The sequence below is a fragment of the Rhea americana genome, unplaced genomic scaffold (assembly GCF_003343005.1).
Source record: "Rhea americana isolate MKP2758 unplaced genomic scaffold, rheAme1 scaffold_108, whole genome shotgun sequence".
Taxonomy (NCBI): Eukaryota; Metazoa; Chordata; class Aves; order Rheiformes; family Rheidae; genus Rhea; species Rhea americana.
In genome coordinates, this window is record NW_028185128.1 from 3,118,475 (window position 1) to 3,142,602 (window position 24,128).

The 24,128-nt window shown below is 40.0% G+C and overlaps 1 protein-coding gene across 1 annotated transcript in view; it reads left to right on the forward strand.

The window, feature by feature from the left end:
- MTHFD1L (methylenetetrahydrofolate dehydrogenase (NADP+ dependent) 1 like) overlaps positions 1 to 24,128 on the forward strand; it is a 162,331-nt gene that overhangs the window by 96,191 nt on the left and 42,012 nt on the right. Inside the window, exons 24-26 of the mRNA XM_085310809.1 lie at positions 20 to 197; positions 11,740 to 11,847; positions 13,794 to 13,946. Of these exons, the coding sequence (XP_085166935.1) occupies positions 20 to 197; positions 11,740 to 11,847; positions 13,794 to 13,946 (439 nt within the window). The remainder of the gene's footprint in view (positions 1 to 19; positions 198 to 11,739; positions 11,848 to 13,793; positions 13,947 to 24,128) is intronic.

Consider the following 24,128-nt stretch of genomic DNA (forward strand, 5'->3'; position numbering starts at 1 on the left):
AGAATTGTTTGGTTGGCAGAACTGACTCTCCTGCTGAAGTTGATTTGGTCTGTGAGATTGCAAAGCGATCTGGAGCATTTGATGCTGTACCCTGCAATCACTGGTCGGCTGGTGGTAGAGGAGCAGTGGAATTAGCTCAAGCTGTGGAAAAGGCAGCCAATCAGAAAAACAGTTTCAAATATCTGTATAACTTGGAGGTAAGTTTTTTTTTTTTTTTTTAATAAGTGCATGCTACATCAGCGCTGGATTTAAAACAAGAAGACTGTTAAAACTGTCTAGCATACTTGGAAAAGGGGGCTTGGCTTGGCTTGGCTTAAAATTACGAAAACTGAAGACAAAGAATCTCCATGACTTGTCTAATCAGTAGTGTAGAATACTCTCTGGGAGTGCTGGTTACTCACTGCATTAAATCATGTTTCTTATGCTTTCTTGTTTAACATAAAAGTATATATGTAGGGGAAACATCCACAAATTATTGTGGGAGAGTTTCAGATTGTGCGATCTTCACAGAGAAGTTTTTCCTGACAATCATCTGAAATGAAAATATATTTAATGTCTCAGAGTCACAGGCATTGCACCTATTTGTGGCTCCTCTTTGCAGGTATTCGCATACTTAAAGTGCAGGCTGTTAGAGTTAGCTGAAGCAAGAGGACACGGGGAGCCAGGGGCTTTCCTCTTGTCCCAGCCCCATGGGTGCACGGCCGCTGCAGTTCCATGTCTCCAGGTGTAGCCAGCAGCGATGCTGATCACTCAATACTCACACCTCCGTCTGCACAGATCGATATGAAGAGAAAGCACTGCCTTTACCAGCTCCCACCCACACAACCACAGCACTTGCATGAACATGACCAGTGCACCCAGCCCCGTCCTGTCCCTCCTGTTCTGCTGRTTGTCACTGGGGTCTACTAGTGCAATATGTAGATGTGAGTCCCTTCAGCTGCTGGCTGTAAACCCTCAGGCTGTTCAAGAGTGGCCTCCAGGCCCCCTGGCRTGCTCCAGCTGCTGGCAGCTGGACCGACAACCCCCTGCAGTTTGTGGTGTCACTCCAGTCAGTGGCACGCAAATCTCTTTTTTACCAGCTACTCTGGCTTGGATTTTGCTAKTGAGTTTTCTGAGCATCTTCTGTGYGGGTGGGCTTTCTGCCTGGAGTGTGTATGAACACCCAGGGCAGAGAGTGCACCCACAGAGAAGATGCTCAGAAATCAGGTATAATGAAAATAGAGGACAAACTACCACCTTTACTTGATCGGCCCTTTCTTCTCCTTTGCCTTCTATTTCCCATTCTCATTCCTCCCCAATTCACCTTGATCCCTTCCTTTCCCTACCTTTGGTCCTAGTAGGTCCYCTAGTAGGTCTCACACATTCTCACAATCCCCTTAAAACTTCCCATAGTAAGTTTTCCACAGTTGCAAAATGATCCTCCTCCTGCATCCCATAATGAGTCCTGTACCTTTGGAGGCAAATCACTCCCTTACTTTGCAAAACTTTCTGAGGAGAGAATTGACTCATCTTTGTGGGTTTCTCAGCAGAGACAGTCTGATCCTTCACCGTGGATGGTCTTAGGAAGGAGCCAGTTCAGTGTGCTCTGATTTTCACTGATTAGGTTATGTGGATTTCTCCACCTGTTGTCATTCCTCTGATCCTTGCTTGGTCTTTGTGTTAAGTTTCTTAGCTGTTAGTCAGATACCCTAACAAAGGGTAAATAGATGCCAAATTTCGATCCTAAGTCTACCAGAGATGGTGACTTTTTTTTCCTAAGTTTTAGAGGCTTTGTTACTGCAGTTGTCTGCAAGGTAACATCACAGCAATGAGAGCCTGTTGAGAGGAGCAGCTTGCAAGGAAAGGCTGTTTGGGCCTCTGAAAGCACTAGGGTGGAATATCGCCATGCAGACAGAACATTTAGAGGGACATACAGCCAGGAAGGTTATACAAATGATTTCCCAAGGCTTTCCAGACTGTACTAATCTGAGTGGGTTAAAATTTGGGCAGTAAAATAGACTTTTCTGGCACCAAGGAAGCCCTGATCAAATTTCAGATCCTGTGCCCCAGCTGACAGTGCTACTTAAGTTTTTTTTTAGAAAATGCTTGAAAGATGTTTTTTAACAGCAGAAACCCTGGCTTCATTCTTTTACATGGCTGAAAACCCCTGTTTTGATTCTTCTCTCCAGAAAAAAGTTCAGCCTGAGGTAGATATGCCCTACTGTTGTCTCTCACTCTCCATCTCCTTCCTGAGATGTACCTCCTTTCTATTGCTTCCATTTTATTCATTTTTTCCACCTCCCCCACCATTTTTCCAAATGTCAGTAATCCAGACAACTCCTATTAGTATTAAACATTGCCTTCACAGAATAGATGGAAATACCTGGGGAATAGAAATGCTGTGGCATCTATTCAGGGCTTTTTGCCCAGGGAACGTTTTTACAGCCAAGCAATGAACAATGTTTCTGACTTTCTGAGCTTCTCTAATGAGATGCCCTGGAAACTGAGGATATCATTTTATATTTTTTGCATAATGAAAAAAGAAACATGTATAGTAATCATCCCCACAGGAGGCTTGCATTATAGAGATAGCACATTAAAGCTTGATAAATCCCATGCTTAAGGTCTGATGTTACTATACTCTATATAACCAGCAGTCTTGTGGTATGAATGAGTAGAAAGGCTTGGCAGGGGGCTGACTGTGCCTCTGTGGAGGAACAAAATGAGATTAATTTCTTCTTTAATATCTTTCCCAGGCACATCTTCTTGTGCTGCGTTGCATAAGCTGCATGATCTTAGCACAGAGGGAATGAATCATATCTTTACGTCACCTTAGTATCCTGTAACGTTACACAAATATTATAAGCCTCAAAAATACGTTGAAGGGATTTTATAAAAACATATACAATTTTAAAATATTATAAAAAAATTAACTTATGCCAACAAAAGCAGTAAAATGTAAAGATCAGAATTCTGTTTCATTCTTACTGTGCAAAGTATGGGGACTGAAGCAACTGAAAACAGGAGAGTGAAACAGCAATGCTGTCACTTGGAAAAGTGTGGTAGGTCGTTTGCTCACTATGCTTATAGAGTCGTGAAGGAAAACAATCTCTTCCAAGTGAGCCTACCCAGGTATTAATTTGGGGTCTAATAGCATGTTTTGGTGTGGCAGTTTTGAAGAATGAATCCTACTGCTCCAAAAGGTAACTATGACATAAAATTAAAGAAAGAGGCAATAAAATGGGATACAAACAGATGTTTTCCCCAGGTCGTTGTGCTTATGGGGGGTGACTGAAAGTGCTATTCCTCATCTTTCCAGAGACTTCCACATTCATCTGATTACTTGAATGCTTTTGAGTCCTGGTTTCCTCAACTCGATGAAGTGTGATGGGTTTTTTTCTTCTTTTTTTCTTCTATCCCTTGAAAGGTTGAAGGGGGAAATACTCTACAGAAGACCACTATCACTTCATTTGTATCTCTGTCTGTCTTTCTAAGATTACTCAAATCTTCCTTTTAATCCATCTCTCTATAGGTATCTTATTTTTCCGAGTCTGGAAAACTTCATYATATCGTACTCTTTTTCTCTTTACAATGCTTTATGTAATTTCCACATATATATGTATCTGCAAACAAAGACTTCTTTGAAAGGTGTTTACAAATGTTTGTAAAATGAGAAGAACAAGATAAAGTCTTTCCTACATGGACTGCTCTGTCAAATACTTGCAAAAAGCTGTCCGTCACATTTTTGTTTTGTTGTTGTTAAATCTTGGAGTGTGTTTGAACATTTTTACTGTGCTGTCCTTTGATACCCATGCATGAGCTGAATGAACAAATTTGGACACTGAGCAGTGTCCAGTATCAGTTCAGGACTCGGACTCAACTAGGTGGTCCTGCTGGGTGTCAAATCCCGCTAGCCTAATTAAGGGGCTGTGCTAATGTGATTAGATTCTTTAAGGCATCTCAGTGGGTCTGTTTAAACTTCCTCAGGTGTCTCTCCATGATACAGCATACTGTATTGCACAATTGCACTTTTGGCTTGCCCTTCAGGTTTTCTTAATTTATTTCTGTAAGAAGAAATAAATTCTGTTTTTGTTTCTGTCCTAACAACTGATACTTGTAACATTTTCTTTTATTACTTTTTGATTCTAGCAAGAGTTCATGTGACAAGTGGCATTAGATGCAAATATTTTTCAAGAGCTGATATGGGAACAGGATAAATATCCAGCCTGTTTTGAGACAGTTTCTTTGTGAAGAAATAGCTGCATATACGATTTTTCTTTTGTGAAGAATAGCTGCGTATATGATTTTGGGAGTGTGTGTGTATGAAAGGACAGTGTCCTTTCGTGGGTCAAGCACAAGAAGTGGCCTCTGACAAAAAACTCCAGCGTTGTTGTTGTTTTAAAAGTGCAAGAGAAGGTCATAAGCAGATAAGATGCTTGCAGCATGAGGAATAGTACTTGGGAACCTGGCAGTGTGAGGGGGGCAGTCAGGAGCAAGGCTGAGATTTTTATGTTACGCTTTGGAGGTTATAAAATAGTTTAAAAGATCATTAGCAATAGTCGTAATTAAATGTTTTAGTGTGTGGTTTTAATATGTTTTTGTCCCCACTGCACGTTAACCCCTCTTTTTTATTGTTGAATCAGTTTCTTGCTGAGTATTTCCCTGTAGTGTTTGGAGGGATAGGTTTGTTGTAAAGGCCTCCTGAACTCTCTGTGAAGCAATCTGCACTTTATTTTTTTAAAATATATATTCTTGCTACATATGGAAAATATCAAAATATCAACTCTCTTATCAGTGTAGACTTCCTTTCTAGGTTCACTTTTCTTGAAGTATGTGTCTTGAAGTTGCAGCAGAAAGCTATTACTCAAAGTGAGTTGACCGACCTATTAAAAGTAAGTTTAGATAACTAGGGGGAGGATTGGAGGGGATGGAAACATACGCATCCCATTCCCAAATTTTTCTGGCTTCAGTGCTTGTTCTTGGGCAGGGGGGAGAAGGGTAGGAGCTATATTCCCTGCGAATGCGTGCCTGGAGAGTAACCTGTCTTCTTTTACTGTCCAGCACAATGAAACTTCTGTGCTTTTAGAAAGAGAACATGGAGGGTCTCATCTCTGCTCTTGTGCTGAACTCTCTCATGACTGCAGCACCCCTCCTCAACCATCTGAGTGAAGGGAGGCCCTAGCTTTTTTTGAGAGATACTGCTCTTTCTTGCGAAGCGTTTGGACCTGCATGGGCCAAAGCTCCAGGAGACAGGAGGAGGACAGGCATATGGCATGAGGAAATATTGGGGATCTGGTAGGATCAGCAGATCTGGTCAGGCAGAGATTCAGTATTGTCTCTTTAAAAGATGGATGTGGTGAACTGACAGAAATGATTGACGAGCCTCAAACCACCAGAGCTATGCTGCATGGGGAAACGAATTAAAGATTGCGAAGGTCACAAAAAAAAAAGAGGTGAAGAGATTGTTTCAGTCGTCCAAATTCTTCTTATGACGTCTGTTTTTGCTGGTGCTCTGCCTCAGGGCAGTATCACAACAAACTGTCCGAGTTGTGCTGTGGAAGTTGGTCACACAAACAGTTTGGCCGACGGCAGTGCTCCGCCAGGCCAGCCTGCAGAGCGCGGGAGAGGCCGGCCACTGGGAGAGAGGCCGAGTCGCGCTTCGCGAGGAGGCAGTCCAGCTGAAACAGCTTTGGCATTGGTATTTTTCTTGCCTTCCTTGGACGGTGACAATAACTCGGGCAAGTCCGGAGCACCCCCGGTTTTGGCTGCCCTCGCCTCCATTCTGCTTGGCCGTATGGTGCCAGCTGCCACTCGGCTGATTTCTTCTGCTCCTAGCTTCAGCCACCAGAGATGATGGGTCTCTCAGGGCTAAGCAGAGCACCACAGCAGAGGAAGCTGCCAGCAGCGGTTCTCTGTCCATTAACCTCACTTCAATCTGCTGCCCATGGCCTCAGACAGTAAGAATAAGCTATGAATAGTGAAGGGAGGAGTGAGGAGAGATCACAGAGGAAACGGCTTCCTGGTGCGAGGGCAAGGAGAAGGAACGCAGGGCAAAAGGAGGCTCAGAGGCACTGGTTTTGAGGGAGGGAGCTTCAGGGAAGTGACCTAAGGTGGAGCGTTTCTCCTCTTTGCAAGTTGGTCATCTCTTTCAGTATAGGCAAAAGGTGAGGGGATTTTTTTTTCTTCTCCCTCTGTTGATATCCAAGTTTTGGAAATCATCCACTATGTTTCTGCTGTCACACTGGCCCAACATAGCTCTTTTCTTTTGCCTAGGATGCAAGAAGCTTTTATTTTGAAGCTTCATATACAGCACAAAGTTCAGTAAGGTATGGATCCAGTGGAAGGTCCTTAAGCACTCAGCAGCAGGAATAAATAAAATTATATATGATCCTTCCTGAAGCTTCTCCTAATAAATGATGAAGATCATTTCTCATCTTGAAATGCAGGCTGTACTGCCCTCCGGGGTATGCTAGTCTTTAAACTACTTCCCTCACCCCATTGCCAGTGAGCTATCTAGCAGTAAAACYGCATGAAAGAGGAGTTCCCTAGTGCTGTACCAGCCTCTTCTCCCTTCCACTGCCATCAAAGAGATTTCAGAGGCATGTTGACAGGTTTTTTCTCCACTGGATCAGACCTTTTTGGTTTGGAAGCTATCCTTGTTCCACTTCATCTCTTCCTCTGTGTGTGTGTAGGCTCATGACAACACTGCAATTTTATATTTGTTTTTATTGTTTTCTCATTCTTTTGATGAAGTTGGGGGTTTCAGAGTTGGGGAAATGGAAAATGACTCTACGGCCACAGACTTAGGTGTTGATTCACAGACTCTTTAACTTCACTGAATAAGCTTTTCTGCAAATTAAAAAACAAAATCTTGTCCTGTGCCAACAAAGGAAGAGGAGTGCTAAAGACTTGGGAATCCTTTTGTCAGCTGCAGATCTTCTGGAACCACAATATACAGATATTTTAATAAATGTGTTTTTATTGTATCCAAGGGAAAAGCTAGAAGTAGGAGTTTGAATGTGCAGAGTCAGCTATTGTTTTAGCAYTGCACTCTGTCACCTCACACAGCACCTTCAGCCGTACTCTCATCATATGTTTTCACTTGGCAACATTCCCAAGAAGAGAAATGAGTGATGTCTACATATTGTTTCACTTAGTCGGCCAGTGTTTCCTTATTATTATTTTCAGTGAGGGCAAAATTTAAAAAAAATAGAAGTGGAACTACCTTGAATTTTAAACTATGTAAAGAATTAATGTTAAAAAACAGGTAGTTGAGCATCAATAAATTAACCAAGCCATAATAYTACAGACAGTGGAGCTAAAGTGAATGTTTAAAGATTTTAAAGTGTTAAATGTGTCAATTACAAGTGATGGTGCAGCAGCTTTTGTATTCTCTGGGTAAACACCATGTTTTTTCAACAGAATCTTAAGTTTTCTCAGAGAATAAAATAGCTTCAAGTATTTTTCTCATAACTGTGGAGAGATCCCTTCAGATGGTGCTGCCTTGACTCACATTCACTTACAATCTCAAATGTAAGGTAAGTAACACCAGTACTTCCTATAGCAGTCATGGCTCTGCTGAGACCCATTCAAATAAAGGCCGACTAAAAACTTAGCACTGTTGACTCTGATTATTCAGAGCCATATTCTGTTGGACTCTGTTTTGGTGAAAAAAGACAGTCAGGAGGAGTATTTCAAAGTAGAAGAAGGGAAGGAAGAAAGTAACTGAGGTTGTTTTCAGCTTCAGCAGTCTCAGAGAGGTTGGATGTGGGAATTTAAAAAGATGTAGTCATTTCTCTAGGAGGCAAAGAGATTAAAGTCCAGTGCCCAGATTGGGATGTGAAAGATGTGTCTCAACACAGTCCGTAGCCAGATCCCTGAGTAATATGAGTGTAATTTGACAAGATGCTGACTTTTGGCAGTAAGACTGATTTGAGGAGCCAACTTGTGCAGGTACAGTTTCAGTGGCCCATTTTGAGCTGATTGAGCTCAGTTGCCTTTCTGCAGTGATGGCCACTTTAGCCATCTCTATCCCTTTCCTTTGTACAGGCTTTGCCTTGCACCAGCAGTTGTATTAGTATAACTCTTCTGTGTGGCTTTGGGCAGATCACTGCATCTGTGAACTGATCTGTGTTAAAGTAGCATTTTTTTTTCCTGAGCTGTGTTGTAGCCTAGATTGCTTTCTCTGGTATATACAGCTGGACAAACAGCAGTGCTGCCCTCTCCGTTCCACTGGCACAAGGATGAGTGTGAGCAGCAGAGGAAGGCAGGAGAAGGAGGGTCTGTTGAATTTGGTCTGCTGCTCTTGGAAATGCTTGTCAAACTACACTTGCAAAAAATGTTAATCTGCAGTCTACTGTTACAGATAAAGGAAGAGATGAGGAAAGAAATGAGAAAGCTAACATAAATGAAAGCTATATTAAACTACCTTCTGCTACAAAGTGATGTTGTTGATAATATTAGAAGAAAGAATATTGTGTATTAAACAGCACCAAGCTGCACTAACACTATGACTTGGCCAGGAAGCAGCAGTGTGTCAAGACTGCGTGGCAACACTGGTGTGATTCCATCTTGGTTAATCAGTTTAGTCTTGAGAGTGACAGACTGTCCTCTTCATCAGTGCTGATTCCTTGCTTTAATCATAATGAAATATCCCACCACACAGACACTGTTTTTGTGAAAGCAGTCTATGCATCTTTGCTGTAGCACTTGTTGTATTCCAKCTGAGGAGATAATCCTTTTTGTGGTGTGGGTGCTTGGCTGCCTTTGCAAGCGTGTGTGTGTGTGTGTGCGCGYGTGCATGTGTGCACGCGCACCTGCTTGCCTTAGAAGTAACATACGGCTTTGGTAGCTCCAAATGTGTGAGATTTCAGAAATGCACATGGTCTCTGGCAGACCTATGGAGACCTGTTGTTTCTCAGAGMAGTCAAATCTCCTTACACATCAGCAGATATTCATACAGTGTGACCTTGTAGCACTTTGTCACATTCGGTATAAATTTACATCAGGTATTTCATGGCACCATTTGCCTAAGTAACTTGAATTTGAAATGAAATGAATTCTCTGAATTACCATAATTCCTTCAGCATTAGTACTAATATATAATACCTGTAAAGTCAGTTTTTATCTAAATTTATAGTACAGTGGTTGAATATTTCTATTGTGTATCACCTGTTCATCACATAAATGCATGTGGTTGCATAACATTCCCAACCTTGCTTAAATGAAATGAGGAGAACTGTTTTTATTGCTGATCTTATATCTTTAGTGTTTTTGGTGCTTTAATCGTCTGCACATTTTATAAATGTCATTATCACACTAACTGTCCAGACTGCAGAAGTGCTATGAAACCCTATGTCTGTGAAGGTGCAGTTCTTACACACATTATATGGACAGGACTTGTTTCATTAAGAGTGTTACTGTGAAGGCCTGTGAGCAGTTGCATCAGCACAGCTGAGGGTCGTGAATCACATTTGGGCAGTGGGAATGAATGACTGGTTCAGGCATATCCTAGGCCRTTGTAGAAAATACAGGGGGGCTGCACCCTCATGCAGAAAAAACAAAATAAGACAGAAACACTTCTAAGTACCTGGGATATGTGACTCCTAGTGGCAGATGTTTGACCATGGTGTTTAAGGTACAAATAGGTGGCCCACAAAATTTCAAGAAGTGTCTGTATTTGAAATCAACTGGAGCAAAAATCTGACTTACAGTCCCTTAATTATTTAAATACTTCGGATAATTTGACCCTACTTTTTCCCTATTTTTTTCTACTCTTTGAATTCAGCTAAGCACTGTTCGTAGGAGTTAGCATTGTAAAGCATTGATACATATGGTGGATCCCTACTTCTATCATTGAGAGGATTTCTGCAGTGAGGTGTTGAGTAATCAACGGTATTCTTGAAAACCTAAAGCTAAAGTAAACGTTAAAAAACAGAAAACGAATTAGAATTGTTCCTACAACTGTTTTGTAAACATCTGAGTTTCTGTGGTGGCAAATGTATAAAAATTCTCTTGAATTACTAGCACTTTTTTTCTGATAAAAGCCATTAAATTGTTTTTGACTGAATTGAATTTGTATTTCTTGTGTGAAGTACCAGGTGGCTTTTCTTTGGAGAATATTTTAACTGAATTGAAACAATATTGCCTAGCAGCATTACTTGCTACATGGAACACAGGAAACCTTTTAGCTTGAAATACTGTTACACTGTGATTCTAGATAGATAATCCCTTAAAAATCCTGCTGAATACTGGGAAACAGGTGGATCCTGAGCACGGTGTAGTGTATTCCTCTCCTTGCGCCTGCAACTTGAGGGAAGAAACATGTCTGAGAATATGCACATAAATGGGCAGTGCTGATGTGAGCACGCRTGCCTCCTGGCTGATTTCTGCCTGAGTTGGGCTTACCACATGTTGTGAGGTTAAATAGGCCCAAACTCTTCCACAACATGGTGCAACCCACCTCATCCATTTTGATGTGCAAGTCTTGCAGAGGTGTGTGACTCCCTCATGAAAACGTTTCTGTTAGCTGTTTGCATTTTTGTATCTGCTTCTCCACTGGTGATTCTTCTGAAGTTACATTCACAAAATTTGAGGTGTGGTTGGTGGCCAAGCAAGTATCTGAAATTCTGATTAAAAAAAAAAAAAAAAAGTTCTATCCAGCTCACACTCAGTCATGCAAGATATTTAGCATATGCTGAGGGGAAACAGAATGCCAGTGCTTTCATTAAAGGAGTTTCTTCTGAGGCTAGCCAGCACCCTGCTGGATTTTATTTCGAAATTATAGCTGTCATTGCTGGAAGAGGGTTGCAGAGGCTATGGTGTTGTCAGATTAGTTTGAAATATTTCAAGGCAARTGCAAACTGAATCTAAATGAACATCTCCATCTCAGTGAATTTACTGAGATTTAAGCAAAAAGTTGTTCATTTTGATGTTGGTGTATGGACAACAGGAAGTGGAACTTTTCCTTTTGCTGTTGCTGTTAGTCCTTAACTGCATGCAAATGACACCCAAAAGGTGAGGTGACAGACGTGTTTGCATTTCTTACACTGTTCATAACTGCGGTGGTCATGAAGATACCCTAATAATGAACCTAGAGGAACTTTCATCTCATGATGGTTATCCATGCCACTAAAATATTCGCTTCATCTTAGTGCTGGCAGGAGTTATGCCCAGGATGTTTGTGATTCATTACCTGCAATCTGTAATAAAACTCATTAGGTTTTATTGATTTGCTGCTGTTACAAAGGCTGAAGTCAGGGATGTGACATCATTCCACCCAATTAAGCTACAATAATCATATTGTCAACTTATTTCAAAAGATGTCTTGTAGCATGTCTTTAGATGTCACCTTGAATTTTCTTAAGTGAAATTTTATTTGAGTCTTAGTAGCTTTTAACTGTCCTACATTTTACCTGCTTGAAAGAGTGGGAAGCGAGCCTTCTCTTCCTTCAGTGTTTCTGTAGTAGTGTTCTTTATTAATGTAAAAGCAGACTACTTTAAACTTTCATTTTTCTCAAATATAATCGTAAATACAAAAAATGTCAGTCTGACACAAACTTTTATATATCTTTGCAGAAAAAGTATTATTTCTAGGAAAGCATTGCAAAAATGTGACTAGCTGCGGAACTTTCTCTAAATTCACCAGTACTCMTAGACTCTGAGTTTGTTGTTCACAAACCTTCTTGCCCTTCTGGGAATAAAAATATCTTAGTTTCTCTTTGCAGTGCTCATATTTGTATTGTTTCCATGTCTCTGCAGCTTCCTATTGTTGAAAAAATACGGATCATTGCTCAGAAGGTGTATGGAGCTCAGGATATAGAGCTCTCTCCTGCTGCACAGTCACAAGTGGATCGTTACACTCAGCAGGTAAGAACAGCAGTGAATTACGCTGCCAGGTACCTGCTTCATGTGAATCTTGGGAGACCTTAGGTTGTACAAGGTTCTCAGCTCGGAGGGGAGTTTTTAGACTAGCTTTTCTAAAAGGCAGGAGCCTGCCCATGGTGCTAAACTGTGGGGTTGCAGTGGATTGTTTTAGAATAGGTAGGACAGAATGGTTTTAACCTTGTAAGATATCTTCTGTAAAGCAGCATATATCTTTGAGTATGTTTAGTTTGCAATTTTCTTGCAATTCCTGGAGCAAAATCCTTTTCTCGTTATTCCCTAAATAAATTTCAGTTGTGCTAAGACTCTTTCATTGTGGATAACTACAAAATACTCTCTTTTAATGTTRACAGGCAGCATTTTTTTCATTCAAGCCTTGGGGGTATTGCTTTATATTGCAGCTGAGGTTGCTGGAGAGTTGCTCACGTTGTCTTTCTAATTATGCAACAATTCTTAGATGTGAAAAGATATCCAGAAGTTGGATGTCTGTCTTAGATGTCTAAAGCAAAGTGAGATGACAGACACACAGAAGAGTAACATTTACTGCTTCAAATGTGTAACAGCACATCTGCATAGATAGCTGCTAATGAACATGCCCAATTTTAGCCCGAATGTTCATTTGTACCTGCCAAAAATATATGCATGCTTCCAAGTGCAAAAAGTTTTGTGCGCAACCGTGTATTTTAATAGCAAAGCTCCTGATACTTTTAAAATCTTTTGTTTCCCTTCTGATCATGTCTTTTTCAAGGGGTTCTGAGTGCTAGAAGATGAAATAGGTCACTGTTTTTAAATCATGTGGGGGAGGAGGTATATTACCATTTTGAAACCCTTTGGAGAAGTGAACATATTTACTGTAAATATAGCAGTTTCTGCTAGTTAAAATTGCTGGAGCCTTTCTGTCAGGAAATAGAAAGTAGAAAATGTGGCTGATATGTCATGGAAAAATTCCCAAGTATACTTTATCGACTTGGTCAGGCAGAGCTATAGACATCTTCTCTAAAATGCAAATGTTCTGAGAATGATGTTGGGTTTCTAGATCAAAAAGAAGCTTATTTTGTATACATGAAGCAGAGTAATCTATTTCTTCATATTCTCCATCTCCACTTTGATTCTGTAGTCCATTTTCTAGTCTAAATATTAGTTATATCTGGAAATATTTTCAAAATGTCCTTAAAGGGTTGCTGTCAGCACTGGGCTGCAGAGGCAGTTCCTGCCAGTACCTGCTCTCTCCTCCTGACCTGATGAATTGCATCCATTTGCCCAGGAATCAAACAGAAGAGTGGAAGGTCCCTGTGCTCAAGGGGGACCTGAGAGGCAAACAGCACATGGGGAATAGTGGAGCTGATGAGGGCCTTTGCTCAAGTTTCTCCCCTCTTTTGAGCAACTACTGAATTGTTATAGTTAAAGTGAAGTGCCGTCACTTCACACACACTTTTGTCTTGTTTAAGAGCAAAAAACATCATGAATCATTTGTGTTTACTGAYGGTCTCACATAGATACCTAACTTGGTAGTTAGTGCCCAGAGAGAAGTGCCACACAGGCGTTTTGTTGACTAGCATACATTTCTTTTTTCATGTTGTGGCTGTTGCGCACTGGTTCTGAAGATAATGCTCTCCAGCCATTGTACAGGCAACTTTTGCACCTAACTCTAGATTAAAAATTCACTCTAGAAGCTGGATATCACTGCAGCCAAGTCCCTTTGGAGGTCTTGGCTTGAGAGGAGGGGGAGAGAGAGAGAGAGAATAGCAAGTAAAATGCAGTATTCTCTCCATTTCTGAGAGATTTTAACTGTTAAGAAACTGATGTTCATTATTTCTATATTGTTTTTATGATCTACAAAAGATAGTGATAACAAAGGGGAAATGTAGTCTGTCTTTATTGTAATCTTGTAACCTTAAAAATATTTTTCTTTTCTTTCTCTCTTCTATCAGGGATTTGGAAATCTTCCCATTTGTATGGCAAAAACTCACCTATCMCTTTCCCATCAGCCCGAGAGGAAGGGTGTTCCCACTGGTTTCATTTTGCCAATTAGTGATGTGCGGGCCAGCATTGGAGCTGGATTCATCTACCCTTTGGTAGGAACGGTGAGTGCAGAGTATTCAACTCAGTTGCTCCCCTCCTGTTGACACAGCTTGATGGGGAAGTGCATTTCCCCTCTGCCACTCAAAATAATGTGTAGAACCAGGTGAGTTCTAATTTGTTGTAATCATTTTCTCCTGCCATATCTTGTAGCTCTATGTTGATCAGAAAAGAGAACTAGGAAAACGAAGTATCTTACATAAGAGCTTTTACCAGCAGGTCTGAGGGAGTGACTCTTTGCCATTGTTACTGTTTCTAATATTTTTTTATTTAGCCCAAGATATTTAGGCAACTTAATCCTGCAGAAAATGCTATTTTCTTATCTGTTTCCTTTCATTACTCACTTGCAGCCTATATGAATACTGTAGTTTCATGATTATCTTCTAAATGCTAAATCCCGTCTAAATGCTAGTCCATCACTATAGAGCATTCCGTGTTGTATTTAGATGAATGCAATCGTGTTAGGAAAAACGGTATGATAGAAATAATTGCTTTCCAGTGAGATCTGATGAGCCTGATCCGTTCTCCATCTTTATGAGCATCTCTGTTCTGTAAAACTAAGTTCTAGTGAGAACGGAGTAGGTTTCTAGCTGCAGAAGTAGCAGTATATTCTTTCTATTTTTTAGAGATTTAAGTATGAGGTACTAAAAATGGCAAATGTGGTCCTTTATCTGTACCTGTTGCTTAAAAGTAGAGACTCAGATTAGGAAGTTCCTGATATTTCCTCCGTGACATGCCTTTTCAGCTGGGAAGGTACTGGCTTCAGCTTATGGTTTTTGCCAACCACGCACATCTTATTTCAAACAATAGTTGAACTATATCTGACATCTCATAGCATGAATTATTACTGACATATAGCTGATTCATGGGATGGTGCTAGTGAAGGGATGCAAAAGCTATTGCATTTCCGGAAAAGAGTACTCTCCCTGCGTTATCTCATCTTCCCAGAGTGCGGCCTGGTTTCCTTGAGTAGCAGCATGCTTGGGAAAGGCTGAAAGTTTCTAATCTATTGTTTTGAATTCCCTCTGAAACAATCAAGTGTTTGAAACAAGGAAGGAAGTACTTTCTGACCATGAGAGTTCCTGGAGTTCAGGAAACTGTGTCACTTTAACTCACTGCACTTGGGGATGTGCTTTCCTTCTATGTGGCCACACGGTGTGCATCCACCAGAAGTGCAGCACAGCAGCTGCAAGGGGCAGTCAGTTATGCCCAACTTCATACAGGTGCAAGGTGATATGTAGTGTTTAAATTGTGTAAGACTAAACTCCAATTACTGTTGACAGAGAAAATAAAAAAAAATCATCAGAAATTCTAGTGTCTCCTTTATGGCCTAGGTTCAAGTTTGCCTTGGAAATTATGCCCAGAAAGATGTGAGAAGGAATGAATGTGAAAGATAGGCTGCAATTGTTTCAAATCCTTGAAGGAGCTATTCCATAGGGTGTTGGAGTGAAATGTTTTTGGGTCGAGCTTTCTAAATTAGTGATGCTGTACACACTTCAACACAAACTAGCTGCAATTCAACCTCATAAATCCACAGGAACTGTCCTTAGGACCAGTATTGACCAAGCTAGTGAAGGAATAACTGTCATCTTTGGTTTGCCACCTAAATCAAAAATGTGGTTCTTAAGAAGGCCTTTCTATATAGAGAGTTTCCTACTAGAGGAGATGTTTAAAAAAAAAAAAGTGCTAATTAGTTACCTTCTCTTTAGTGAGAGGTAGGATATCCATGGAGCTTTTCCTGTATCAGGCACTGGGTGGGCAACATATTTCTAATGTTATATATCCTAGCAGAGTTTGTAGGGAAAGGTACTCTATAAACATAAGATCCCAAAGAGCTGAAGGTCTACATAGACAGACATTGGACATTGATTGATTGAAAAATACTGCTAACGCTCAGGAATGTAGGACCGGAAGAACTGACTTGATGAGCACATTTAGCTGTGGATACAACAGAAAACCTCCCTTTTAGTTTTATATCGTCCATCTTAGAAAAAGCTATTTTGTTCACATGATTTTTCTTTCAATTTAGAAATTTTATGTACTTAAAAATACGCATCTCCCTTGTTTCTTATACATTCCCATAACATACCTAGAGGATCTCCTTTCAGATATGTCGGCAGTTGTACATTTAGTTAGAAATACATTATCCAAAGAGTAATACAGTCTTCCCATAACTCAAGTTTCTGTGATAGTTTAGGACAGTTTAAAAAAAGAAAAAAATACCACTCCTTGGAACTACTATAGTTGCTAGAGACCAAACTGAATGAATGAAAGTAAATGTATCCCTAAAATCCTCATTGTACTATTTTTTTTCTAGAATTAAATTTATAGCAAGAACTCTACTTTATTGACTATTTYAGAATTGATTATTGTGATCATAAGGAGACAAGCTTTTATGGTAGAATTTTCTCATTGCTTTTGAGAGCACTTTTCTATTTTGTCACTTCTAGATTTTTTTGGTGCTTTATTGTCAGTAATTAAGTGTAGGGCTAGTGGTACTTTTCTGAGCCATGCAAGAAATAAGATTTTTAAGGTCAGGTTCAAAAACCTTGGGCCTGCCCATGTCAGTTCTCTTACTAAAAAAGCTACCTGAAAAAGTCTGTGGCAGCAAAGCGAGTGTAAAAGGGTATGTGCTGAGGGCTTTAAGTGGCTGGAAGGCAGATGCTATGAGTAGAGGAATTGCAGAAATCCTGTACAGCGTATGGTGAAAAGCATCCAGCATATCCATTGATATGCAGTTGTTTTTTAAAACTAAATATTTAATGTGTTATGTTGTCTTCATATCCTCTGAGCAATATTTGTTTTGTATTATAGTTGGCTATGGTTCCCTTACAGCAGGGAAGTCTTTCCAGGAAAAATGACCTGAGCCTTATCAGAGGAAATCAGCAGTGAAACAAGAGGTGATTTAATTAACACTGGCACAGCTTTTATCTGAGCTCTCTGTGACCCTGACCCAGAGGGCTGCATCACTCTCACAGGTGGACTGTTGACATCATTGCTTGGCTTGACAGAGTGATGGCAGGAAGGCTGCTGGAGTATGTGTAGGAAACCAGTGAGGTCATTCACGAGCAATGCTTGGGTGGAGAATTACTAGATTTTTGTAGTATGTGCRTTTCTCCACACCCGCACCTAAAAAGCCATTACAGTTCGATGCTCGCTCACATTTGTTCAGCCCCGTTTCCATTGCTCCCTTTCATGTGATATGCAGGAACACAAGCTGGTCTTAGAAGTAAAACTTGTCGTCTTTTGTCTTTGTGAAGTGGCACTTTACCAAATTACCGTTGCAAGTAATTTAGCTGTGTTTGAAACGAAGTGAAATCTTTAAATACCTGCCATCCTCTTCCTGAGGTGCGCTTCTGTTTTCATGGGTTAATGTTACAGGCAAGGCATGACTGAAAATATGCTGAGCCTTTGGAGCCACGCCACCACCAAAAAAATCTCACGTTGAAATGATGTTAGCTTCACTGTGTATTGACGTATCTGAAGAACAGTCGGTGTTACAGAATATTATTTCTTCTCCCCAGAGAGAAGGAGTCTCTGGAATTGGTTCTGAAATTACATCCTCTGGGAAAGGATTCTTGGGATAACCCAGTGTGGTTTATGGGAATGATAAAGCCCCACTTCATTCAAAGGTGAGAGCCAGGGTTGTCCTGCTAAAGTTATCTGAATATAGTAAGGGAGAAGAAAGGAAATCTTTTCTGAATACTTTGAGAAGGAAAATACTGTACCCTGTTAAATGAATTTCTTCCTTCGTGGTGCCTGAGAGCTTAACAAATATGYATGTTTTGAGAGTGAGGGTTTTGAGTGTGAGCTGGAGTCCTGGCCCACCTGAAGCGAACTGGCAGTTTCCCAGTGGAGCTTGAGGCCTGAGTTGTCTCCAAATTGTCACCTCGTCACTGTTCTCAGGCTGTTATGAGACAGCTGAATAATRACCTTGACTGAGTAATTATTCAGCTGTTACCTGCTGAATTACCAACTCCCCCTGACAATCTATGTAACGTGAGAYTGTTCCTGAGACATGAGTGATGATGAGATTTATATCTAGCCTGTAAAGCATTTAACTTATAGAGCAGTTTTATATTGTTTGTAAAGAAGTATTGTAGGCATTCTGACCATTCTTGAGTCAAAAAAAAAAAAAAAATCCCTGTTAGTGTGGTAGTTGGCATCTGTCTTCAATGTAGTGGTACTCGTAAGTCCTGTAAACAACAATGGTGAAAATACTTGCTGCTCATAGACTTTGTCACCTAGTTTTGAGGTAACTGCACCAAGTGTGGAAAAATAAACAGAAATGAGRAGCAAGGATGAGAAAAGAAAAACTATGAAGTTAAACTCACGTGAGATATATGGTTTAGCAGTTGTGTAGTTCCAAACCGAAAAAATGCTAACAGGAAAAGAAAATCCCATCCTCTGTTAGATGAGGTGCCTTTTTATTTATTATAGTAGGTGTAATCACTCTGGGAGAGGAGGGAGAGGAATTTTCTGTATTATATAGAGAAGGTTGCAATTTTTGAGGCAAAAAATAGGGCCTGAATGAATGACTTAGCTGAATGGAAGAGGGAAAGGATTGTAATGGAAAGGGATATGTGGCAGCTATTAGAAACATCCCAGGTGTGTGGACCAAGAGACAGCCAAGAGTTAAGGATGATCATGGTTTTAGTGGTGAGAAGATGAGGATAGAAGATTGGGAGGAGTACTGACAGGGTGGAGATGACTGGAAAGGAAAAGAAGTTATACCAGTGGGAGGAGATATCTGTGAAATGATTCAAAGACATATCCAGGACCTACATGGAGAACTGGAAGAGGGTACTGAAGCAAAAGCCACGAGGGTAAAAGAAACTTGAAGAAGTTCCAGAAGTTTGAGTTGAAACAATGACATGACCTAAGGTCTGGCCAGGAAGAAGTCATGGGAGTAAKTGATGGATGTAGTTCTAGGAGAGTAGAAAATGCCTTGCTGATTACTAAGGATTATCTGAAATGGGAGACAAAAACAGTAGAGTTTAGCTGGCTTGACAAATTTACWATCTGTGTAACTTTGAAAAGTAGATAGAAAAGCATATATTTAAATGATAGTTCAAGAAACTTGATACAGTCTGAGCATTTGCTGTTTACCTCATGTATTTTAAACTGGTGTGAATAAGCTAGTAATGGTTGGAAACATGGCGTAAAGATACTTTGCTTCAGCTCACTGCACCAYCATGTCATAGCTGTGGAATGAACGCTTAGTCACTGAGATGGCGAAATAAAGTGTGTTACGTTTTCTGAAAGGAAGATCAGATCCCCRTTGTTGATTGTTAGCAAAATTAAGTTGCAGCTTACTACAGTTTCCTTCAAAACACCYTTAGATTTCTCAGAGTCCAGCATTTGCAGGGCCAGCAGAATAAAGGCATAGCTTGGTTTTGTTTTTCTCCGAGAATTAAAAAGAAGTGCATTGGCATGTGTGTTGTTTCATAAAACTGAATAACTGGAGGAAGACTTACTGCTTTGAGGCAGGGTGGAAAGAGTAGACAACATATCACAGAAGAAAGTAGAGCCTGTGGTTTGGTAGGCTATTCAGGTTAAATGGGATTTTCTTAATACAACTTCCACTGCAAGCAATTTCAGCATAATTGTTGTAAAAGTAGTTCTTTGTATTCAGAGTGTCCACGTTATGTATGTTCCCATCTTACCATGTTTTAAGCCTTATTAGAGAAGAAAAATTATTATATGAAAGTTTAAACTTGGCTCTAAACACTTGAAAATGAGCCTTTTTCATGAAAAAAACAACAAAAACAAACTGTATATATTACTTGTACCAATAAGGTTACCTTAGTTATCTTTTCCAAGGATTTTTAAATTAAATACACCTAGACAATGTAACATTATGTTCAAGCTGTTATTCTTAAGTGATAAACATATGTTCATGTTAACTTAAAATAGTTTCTCTGAATGGATTTCTTAAAATAGATATGTATCTGCAAGGATAAAAAGTGACTTTCATACTTCACTTTAGTCAGTAACTGGTATCCTCAATTCAGAAAACCTCTGAAAATGCATTTTTATGGTTCTTCGGAGTGGTGATTTTAGTTACCCTCCTTTGCTTTGCGTATGCAGGGGCCGTACTCTCTCAGTGGAAGGTGCAGTACGTCAGGGCTGTTGGGCAGGAATTTCTTAAACCGCTACACCTAGATCAGAAGTGCTGTAGCAGAAGTTTTCAGTTAAGGTTACTTGACTTTATACATCAACTTGGGCAGTACAGATCCATTGATCAAGGGCAGTGCCTGGCTGGTGTGGACAAGCTCAGGTAATGCTAGAACCAAGTTAAACCATTATGCTGTGGAGTGTTTTCTTCAGTGGGGTTGTTAATGCCTTACCCTCATCGGACCTGTGAAGTTGTATGTAATGAACTCAGTGCTTAGGGCTGCAAATAGCATTAATGTAGGCAAGTGAAATTAGAGTCACCTATACCGTGCATGCTGCCGGAGTGGTAGCTCCGTGAAAGCCCTGTTCTGCTCACGCCGTCAGAGCACCTGGGAATGGTTAAGATCCCTGTGGTCTCTTCTAGAATGAGACTGACCGTGAGAATGGATGTGTTGTCCGTCTGTTTCGTTCTCCTGCCTCTGGTTTACAGGCCGTGGTCCTAGGGGAGAAAGAATATAACTGCTTCAACTATGAAAGGAAAAATCAGCGGACTGATGCTTATATGACGATCAGGGTTCTTTGAGTGATGTGCATTAGTTTATTTGCACGAGGTTTGGTCCTGAGAAAGGAGTACCAGCTACAAGCGAGAAGTGCCATTTAGACGGGCACCAGCAGACGTTCTGAACCAATACCTTTAGGTTTTGTACGTGACTTCAGACACAAGACGGGCCCTGGGTGCTCCCCAGTCTCTGGGGAGAGGCATGAGTGGGCAGCAGGATCAGGCTACTGGCAGCAGCCCCTTGGCAGTGCTGCCCGCTGCCTGCGTCCTCACCCACAGCACCCGCTGTGCTCCTTAGCACCCCTGCTCCGTGCTTGGGCAAGTTTGGAGTAAGGAAATGGGTTTGATTAAGAAATCATTCAATTAATAAGCCTCGGATGTGTGCACTTGGGATCAGATGTAAAGACCTCAAAAATCAATTTATGGAACATCTTGAACAGCAGTGTTGAAAGAGTTCATATTTTGATTATGCTATGTGTGCAGAAGATGTGCAGACCTGAGCATGAGGGAGTGCAGCTAGATCTTTACTTCTCCCATTCTTGATATTTTTTAATAATAAAGACAAAATATGGCAAACTTGCTAAAATCTTCTGCAGTGTAGATGTTTTAAAAATATAGTAATCAAAACTTTGAGTTAATTTAAGCACTCAGAAAATAATTCAGGTAATGGCTAAATTTATGTTCTGGGCGGGTATTTTTTTGGCAGAGACTAGCTTTAGGATTTCAGTTAGTAGTGTGGTGTAAAATGGAAATGGAAAATTAAATTAGTTTGCATAAATATAGGAATGATGGGGTTTTTCTGATGTGGAATAATTTTTTCCTGTAAATCACACAGCAACATAGTAGACAAAGCAGTAGCCTGGGAATGAGGAGATCAGGCTCTCTTTCCAGCTCCTCTTTCCTGCTTACTACCTTTACTTTGCGTGAATCACTTACCTCTGTCTGCACCTTGGTTTCTTATTCTGGATAACACTCTTCTGAGTTGTACTGACTGCACAAAGGAGGAGGTGGTGCTGGGGGGCAGTAATGCAGTTTCTGCTACCCGTATTCTCAAACAGGTTTTCACTCAGTTTTTTAATTTCACATCCTTCTTTAATTGATACCTTTCATGCAGCATGCTGTGGATCGTGCAGTTACTTTATTTATGTATTTATTTTAGATCAAATGTTTATAGTTTTTGATACCGTGCAGCTCTGTTACTTCACAGATAATAGCACTGCATCCAGTTACAGTTTTAAACTTGCAAATTGTCTTTGTTAAGACCAGCTTTGTCACGAGAGTCAAATGGCAACATTCATGAAATTCTGGTCAGTATAGTAATAGGAATATATTTTTTGTCTACTAATACATTGCTTGACTGATATCCATTTAGGGTTTTTCAGTGTCGATGTTTGATAGCAGTGTTTTTTGAAATCTGTGTCCTATACCGTCTTCCCACATCAAGGCAGTTTGTATTCACTTAAGACTGGGATCCATATTGCACAGCTTAAATTACTCTCCTGCAGTGGAAGCTRCTGCAAAGAGTCTCAGCCACTTGTATTTGAATACAAAAGACTTTCTGAAGTTCTRGGACTACAGAGAGGTAATATCATATCTTGGTCACAACATGCTTTTCTCACCATCATCCAAGTACATCTTTGATTGTAGTACAACAAAAGAGAAATAGGATGCTGGCCTTTATTTATATGGCTAAAGTAATGGAGCATAGAAGTGGAGTAATCTRGCTCTGCAGGACAGAAATGTCAGCAACTGTAAGAATGTAGAACAGTTATTAAATGCTTAGAAAGGGGATTTTGACCTAAACAACAGTGTGACCTGAGATCATCCCATGGTCTGTTCATAACTGATGTCCTCAAAGTGATCATTTTGGACACCTCACCACACAAAGAAGCTGATGCTGCTAGACCTGGGCTCACCAAGCCTGATGGTTCAGGGGTGGTTTGCTGCCCCTGGGGTATTGCTGCAGCCAGTCTTGGTTTGGCTTCACAGCAGCAGCAGTGCTCCTTGCAATGTCCAGTTTTCTGTTCTTCTCCGTATGTGGATGAATTGGAGCAATGCTTCAGGTACCCCCTTTTTGTTTGTTTGTCCTGATAGGTTGCTTCATTTCAGTAAATCTGTTTCTGAAACAGTGCCTCATGGTTCAGACTAGAGAGTTTGAGACTCAGCCATTCACTAAGAAAGCACTAGTTACCTTTTTGAAACTCCTGCCTACATGTGATTTTTGATTTTCTCTTTTTTTTTTTCAGGGGGGGGGATGTCATGCTCACTGAAAGAAAGAAAAGCATTGGCCTTTCAAAATTTTTCCAGCTAATGTATTTTTCAAATGGTAATTTGCATATTTAGAAGGTATTGAGTTCTTGCTAAGTAGCAAGTTTTTTAGCTTCAAATTTTGGGTCAAATAGCTGAAATTCTTCCAGAYTGTCTATTAAGACAAACTATCTAGCAGATGTAGATAGTAGATGTATTTGTGTAGATGTGTATTTGAGTTTGGCAACTCACTGTTAATGCAACTCTAAAAATGATTTAAGACTAATAGCAGGAACCTAGCTGGAGGCTGCAAGTCTGTGACTGAACTGTTTTATTGAGATCCAGATAAATAATGATGTTTTGAACTTAATAGTGTTCCCAGCAACTTGCTTTCTTTCATTAATAGTGAAATATAGGATGAATAGTACGCTAATGAACAATAAAGAGGAATGAATATTTGTGCCTACTGGTCAAGGGATTATCCTTATTAAAACAGGAAATGGACTCTGGTTTCCYGTTTTAAACTATTTTGTTCATAAACTTTACATGAAAATGTGAGGTTAAGAATAGGTTATACTTGTACATAGTAAAATATACTTCTATTATTAGTAAAAGAAAAAAAAGTCTATATAGAGAAAGAAGGACATTTTCCAAGTTGTTTTATTTTGAAATAAATACATCCCGTGCATACTTCATAAGGTAACATTTTATCAAGAAACTAGAAACTGAGCTCCTGCAATTTATTACACTGTGACATGGACTTCATAGAAGTTATGTTCAACATTTAAATAATATCACTTCATGTTAATACTTTACGAGACAAGCAAAATTTTGACACATTTTTAAAAATAAACAGAGAAGCAAACAGAAGTCCTTTGACGAATAGTGGGCAGGCCCATGAGATTTCCTCACCTACAAAATCTTGAGATGTTTATGTCTAAGAATGTGAAAAATCAATTCAGAGCATTTCCGTCAGAGTATACTGATCTACATTCTATGGACAACACTGAAAGAAATGTGGGCTGCTCTTCCTCTTCTCCCTCCTCACTCCACCTAAAGATCTTAAAATAGTCTCTAATATATTCTTTATGTCCTTATTTAGAATAAATGAAAGTACAAATGGTGGCATACTGTATTTTACCTTTGATGACAATGGGTTTGCTAAAGAACTTTTCTTTTCTTTTCTTTTCTTTTCTTTTCTTTTCTTTTCTTTTCTTTTCTTTTCTTTTCTTTTCTTTTCTTTTCTTTTCTTTTCTTTTCTTTT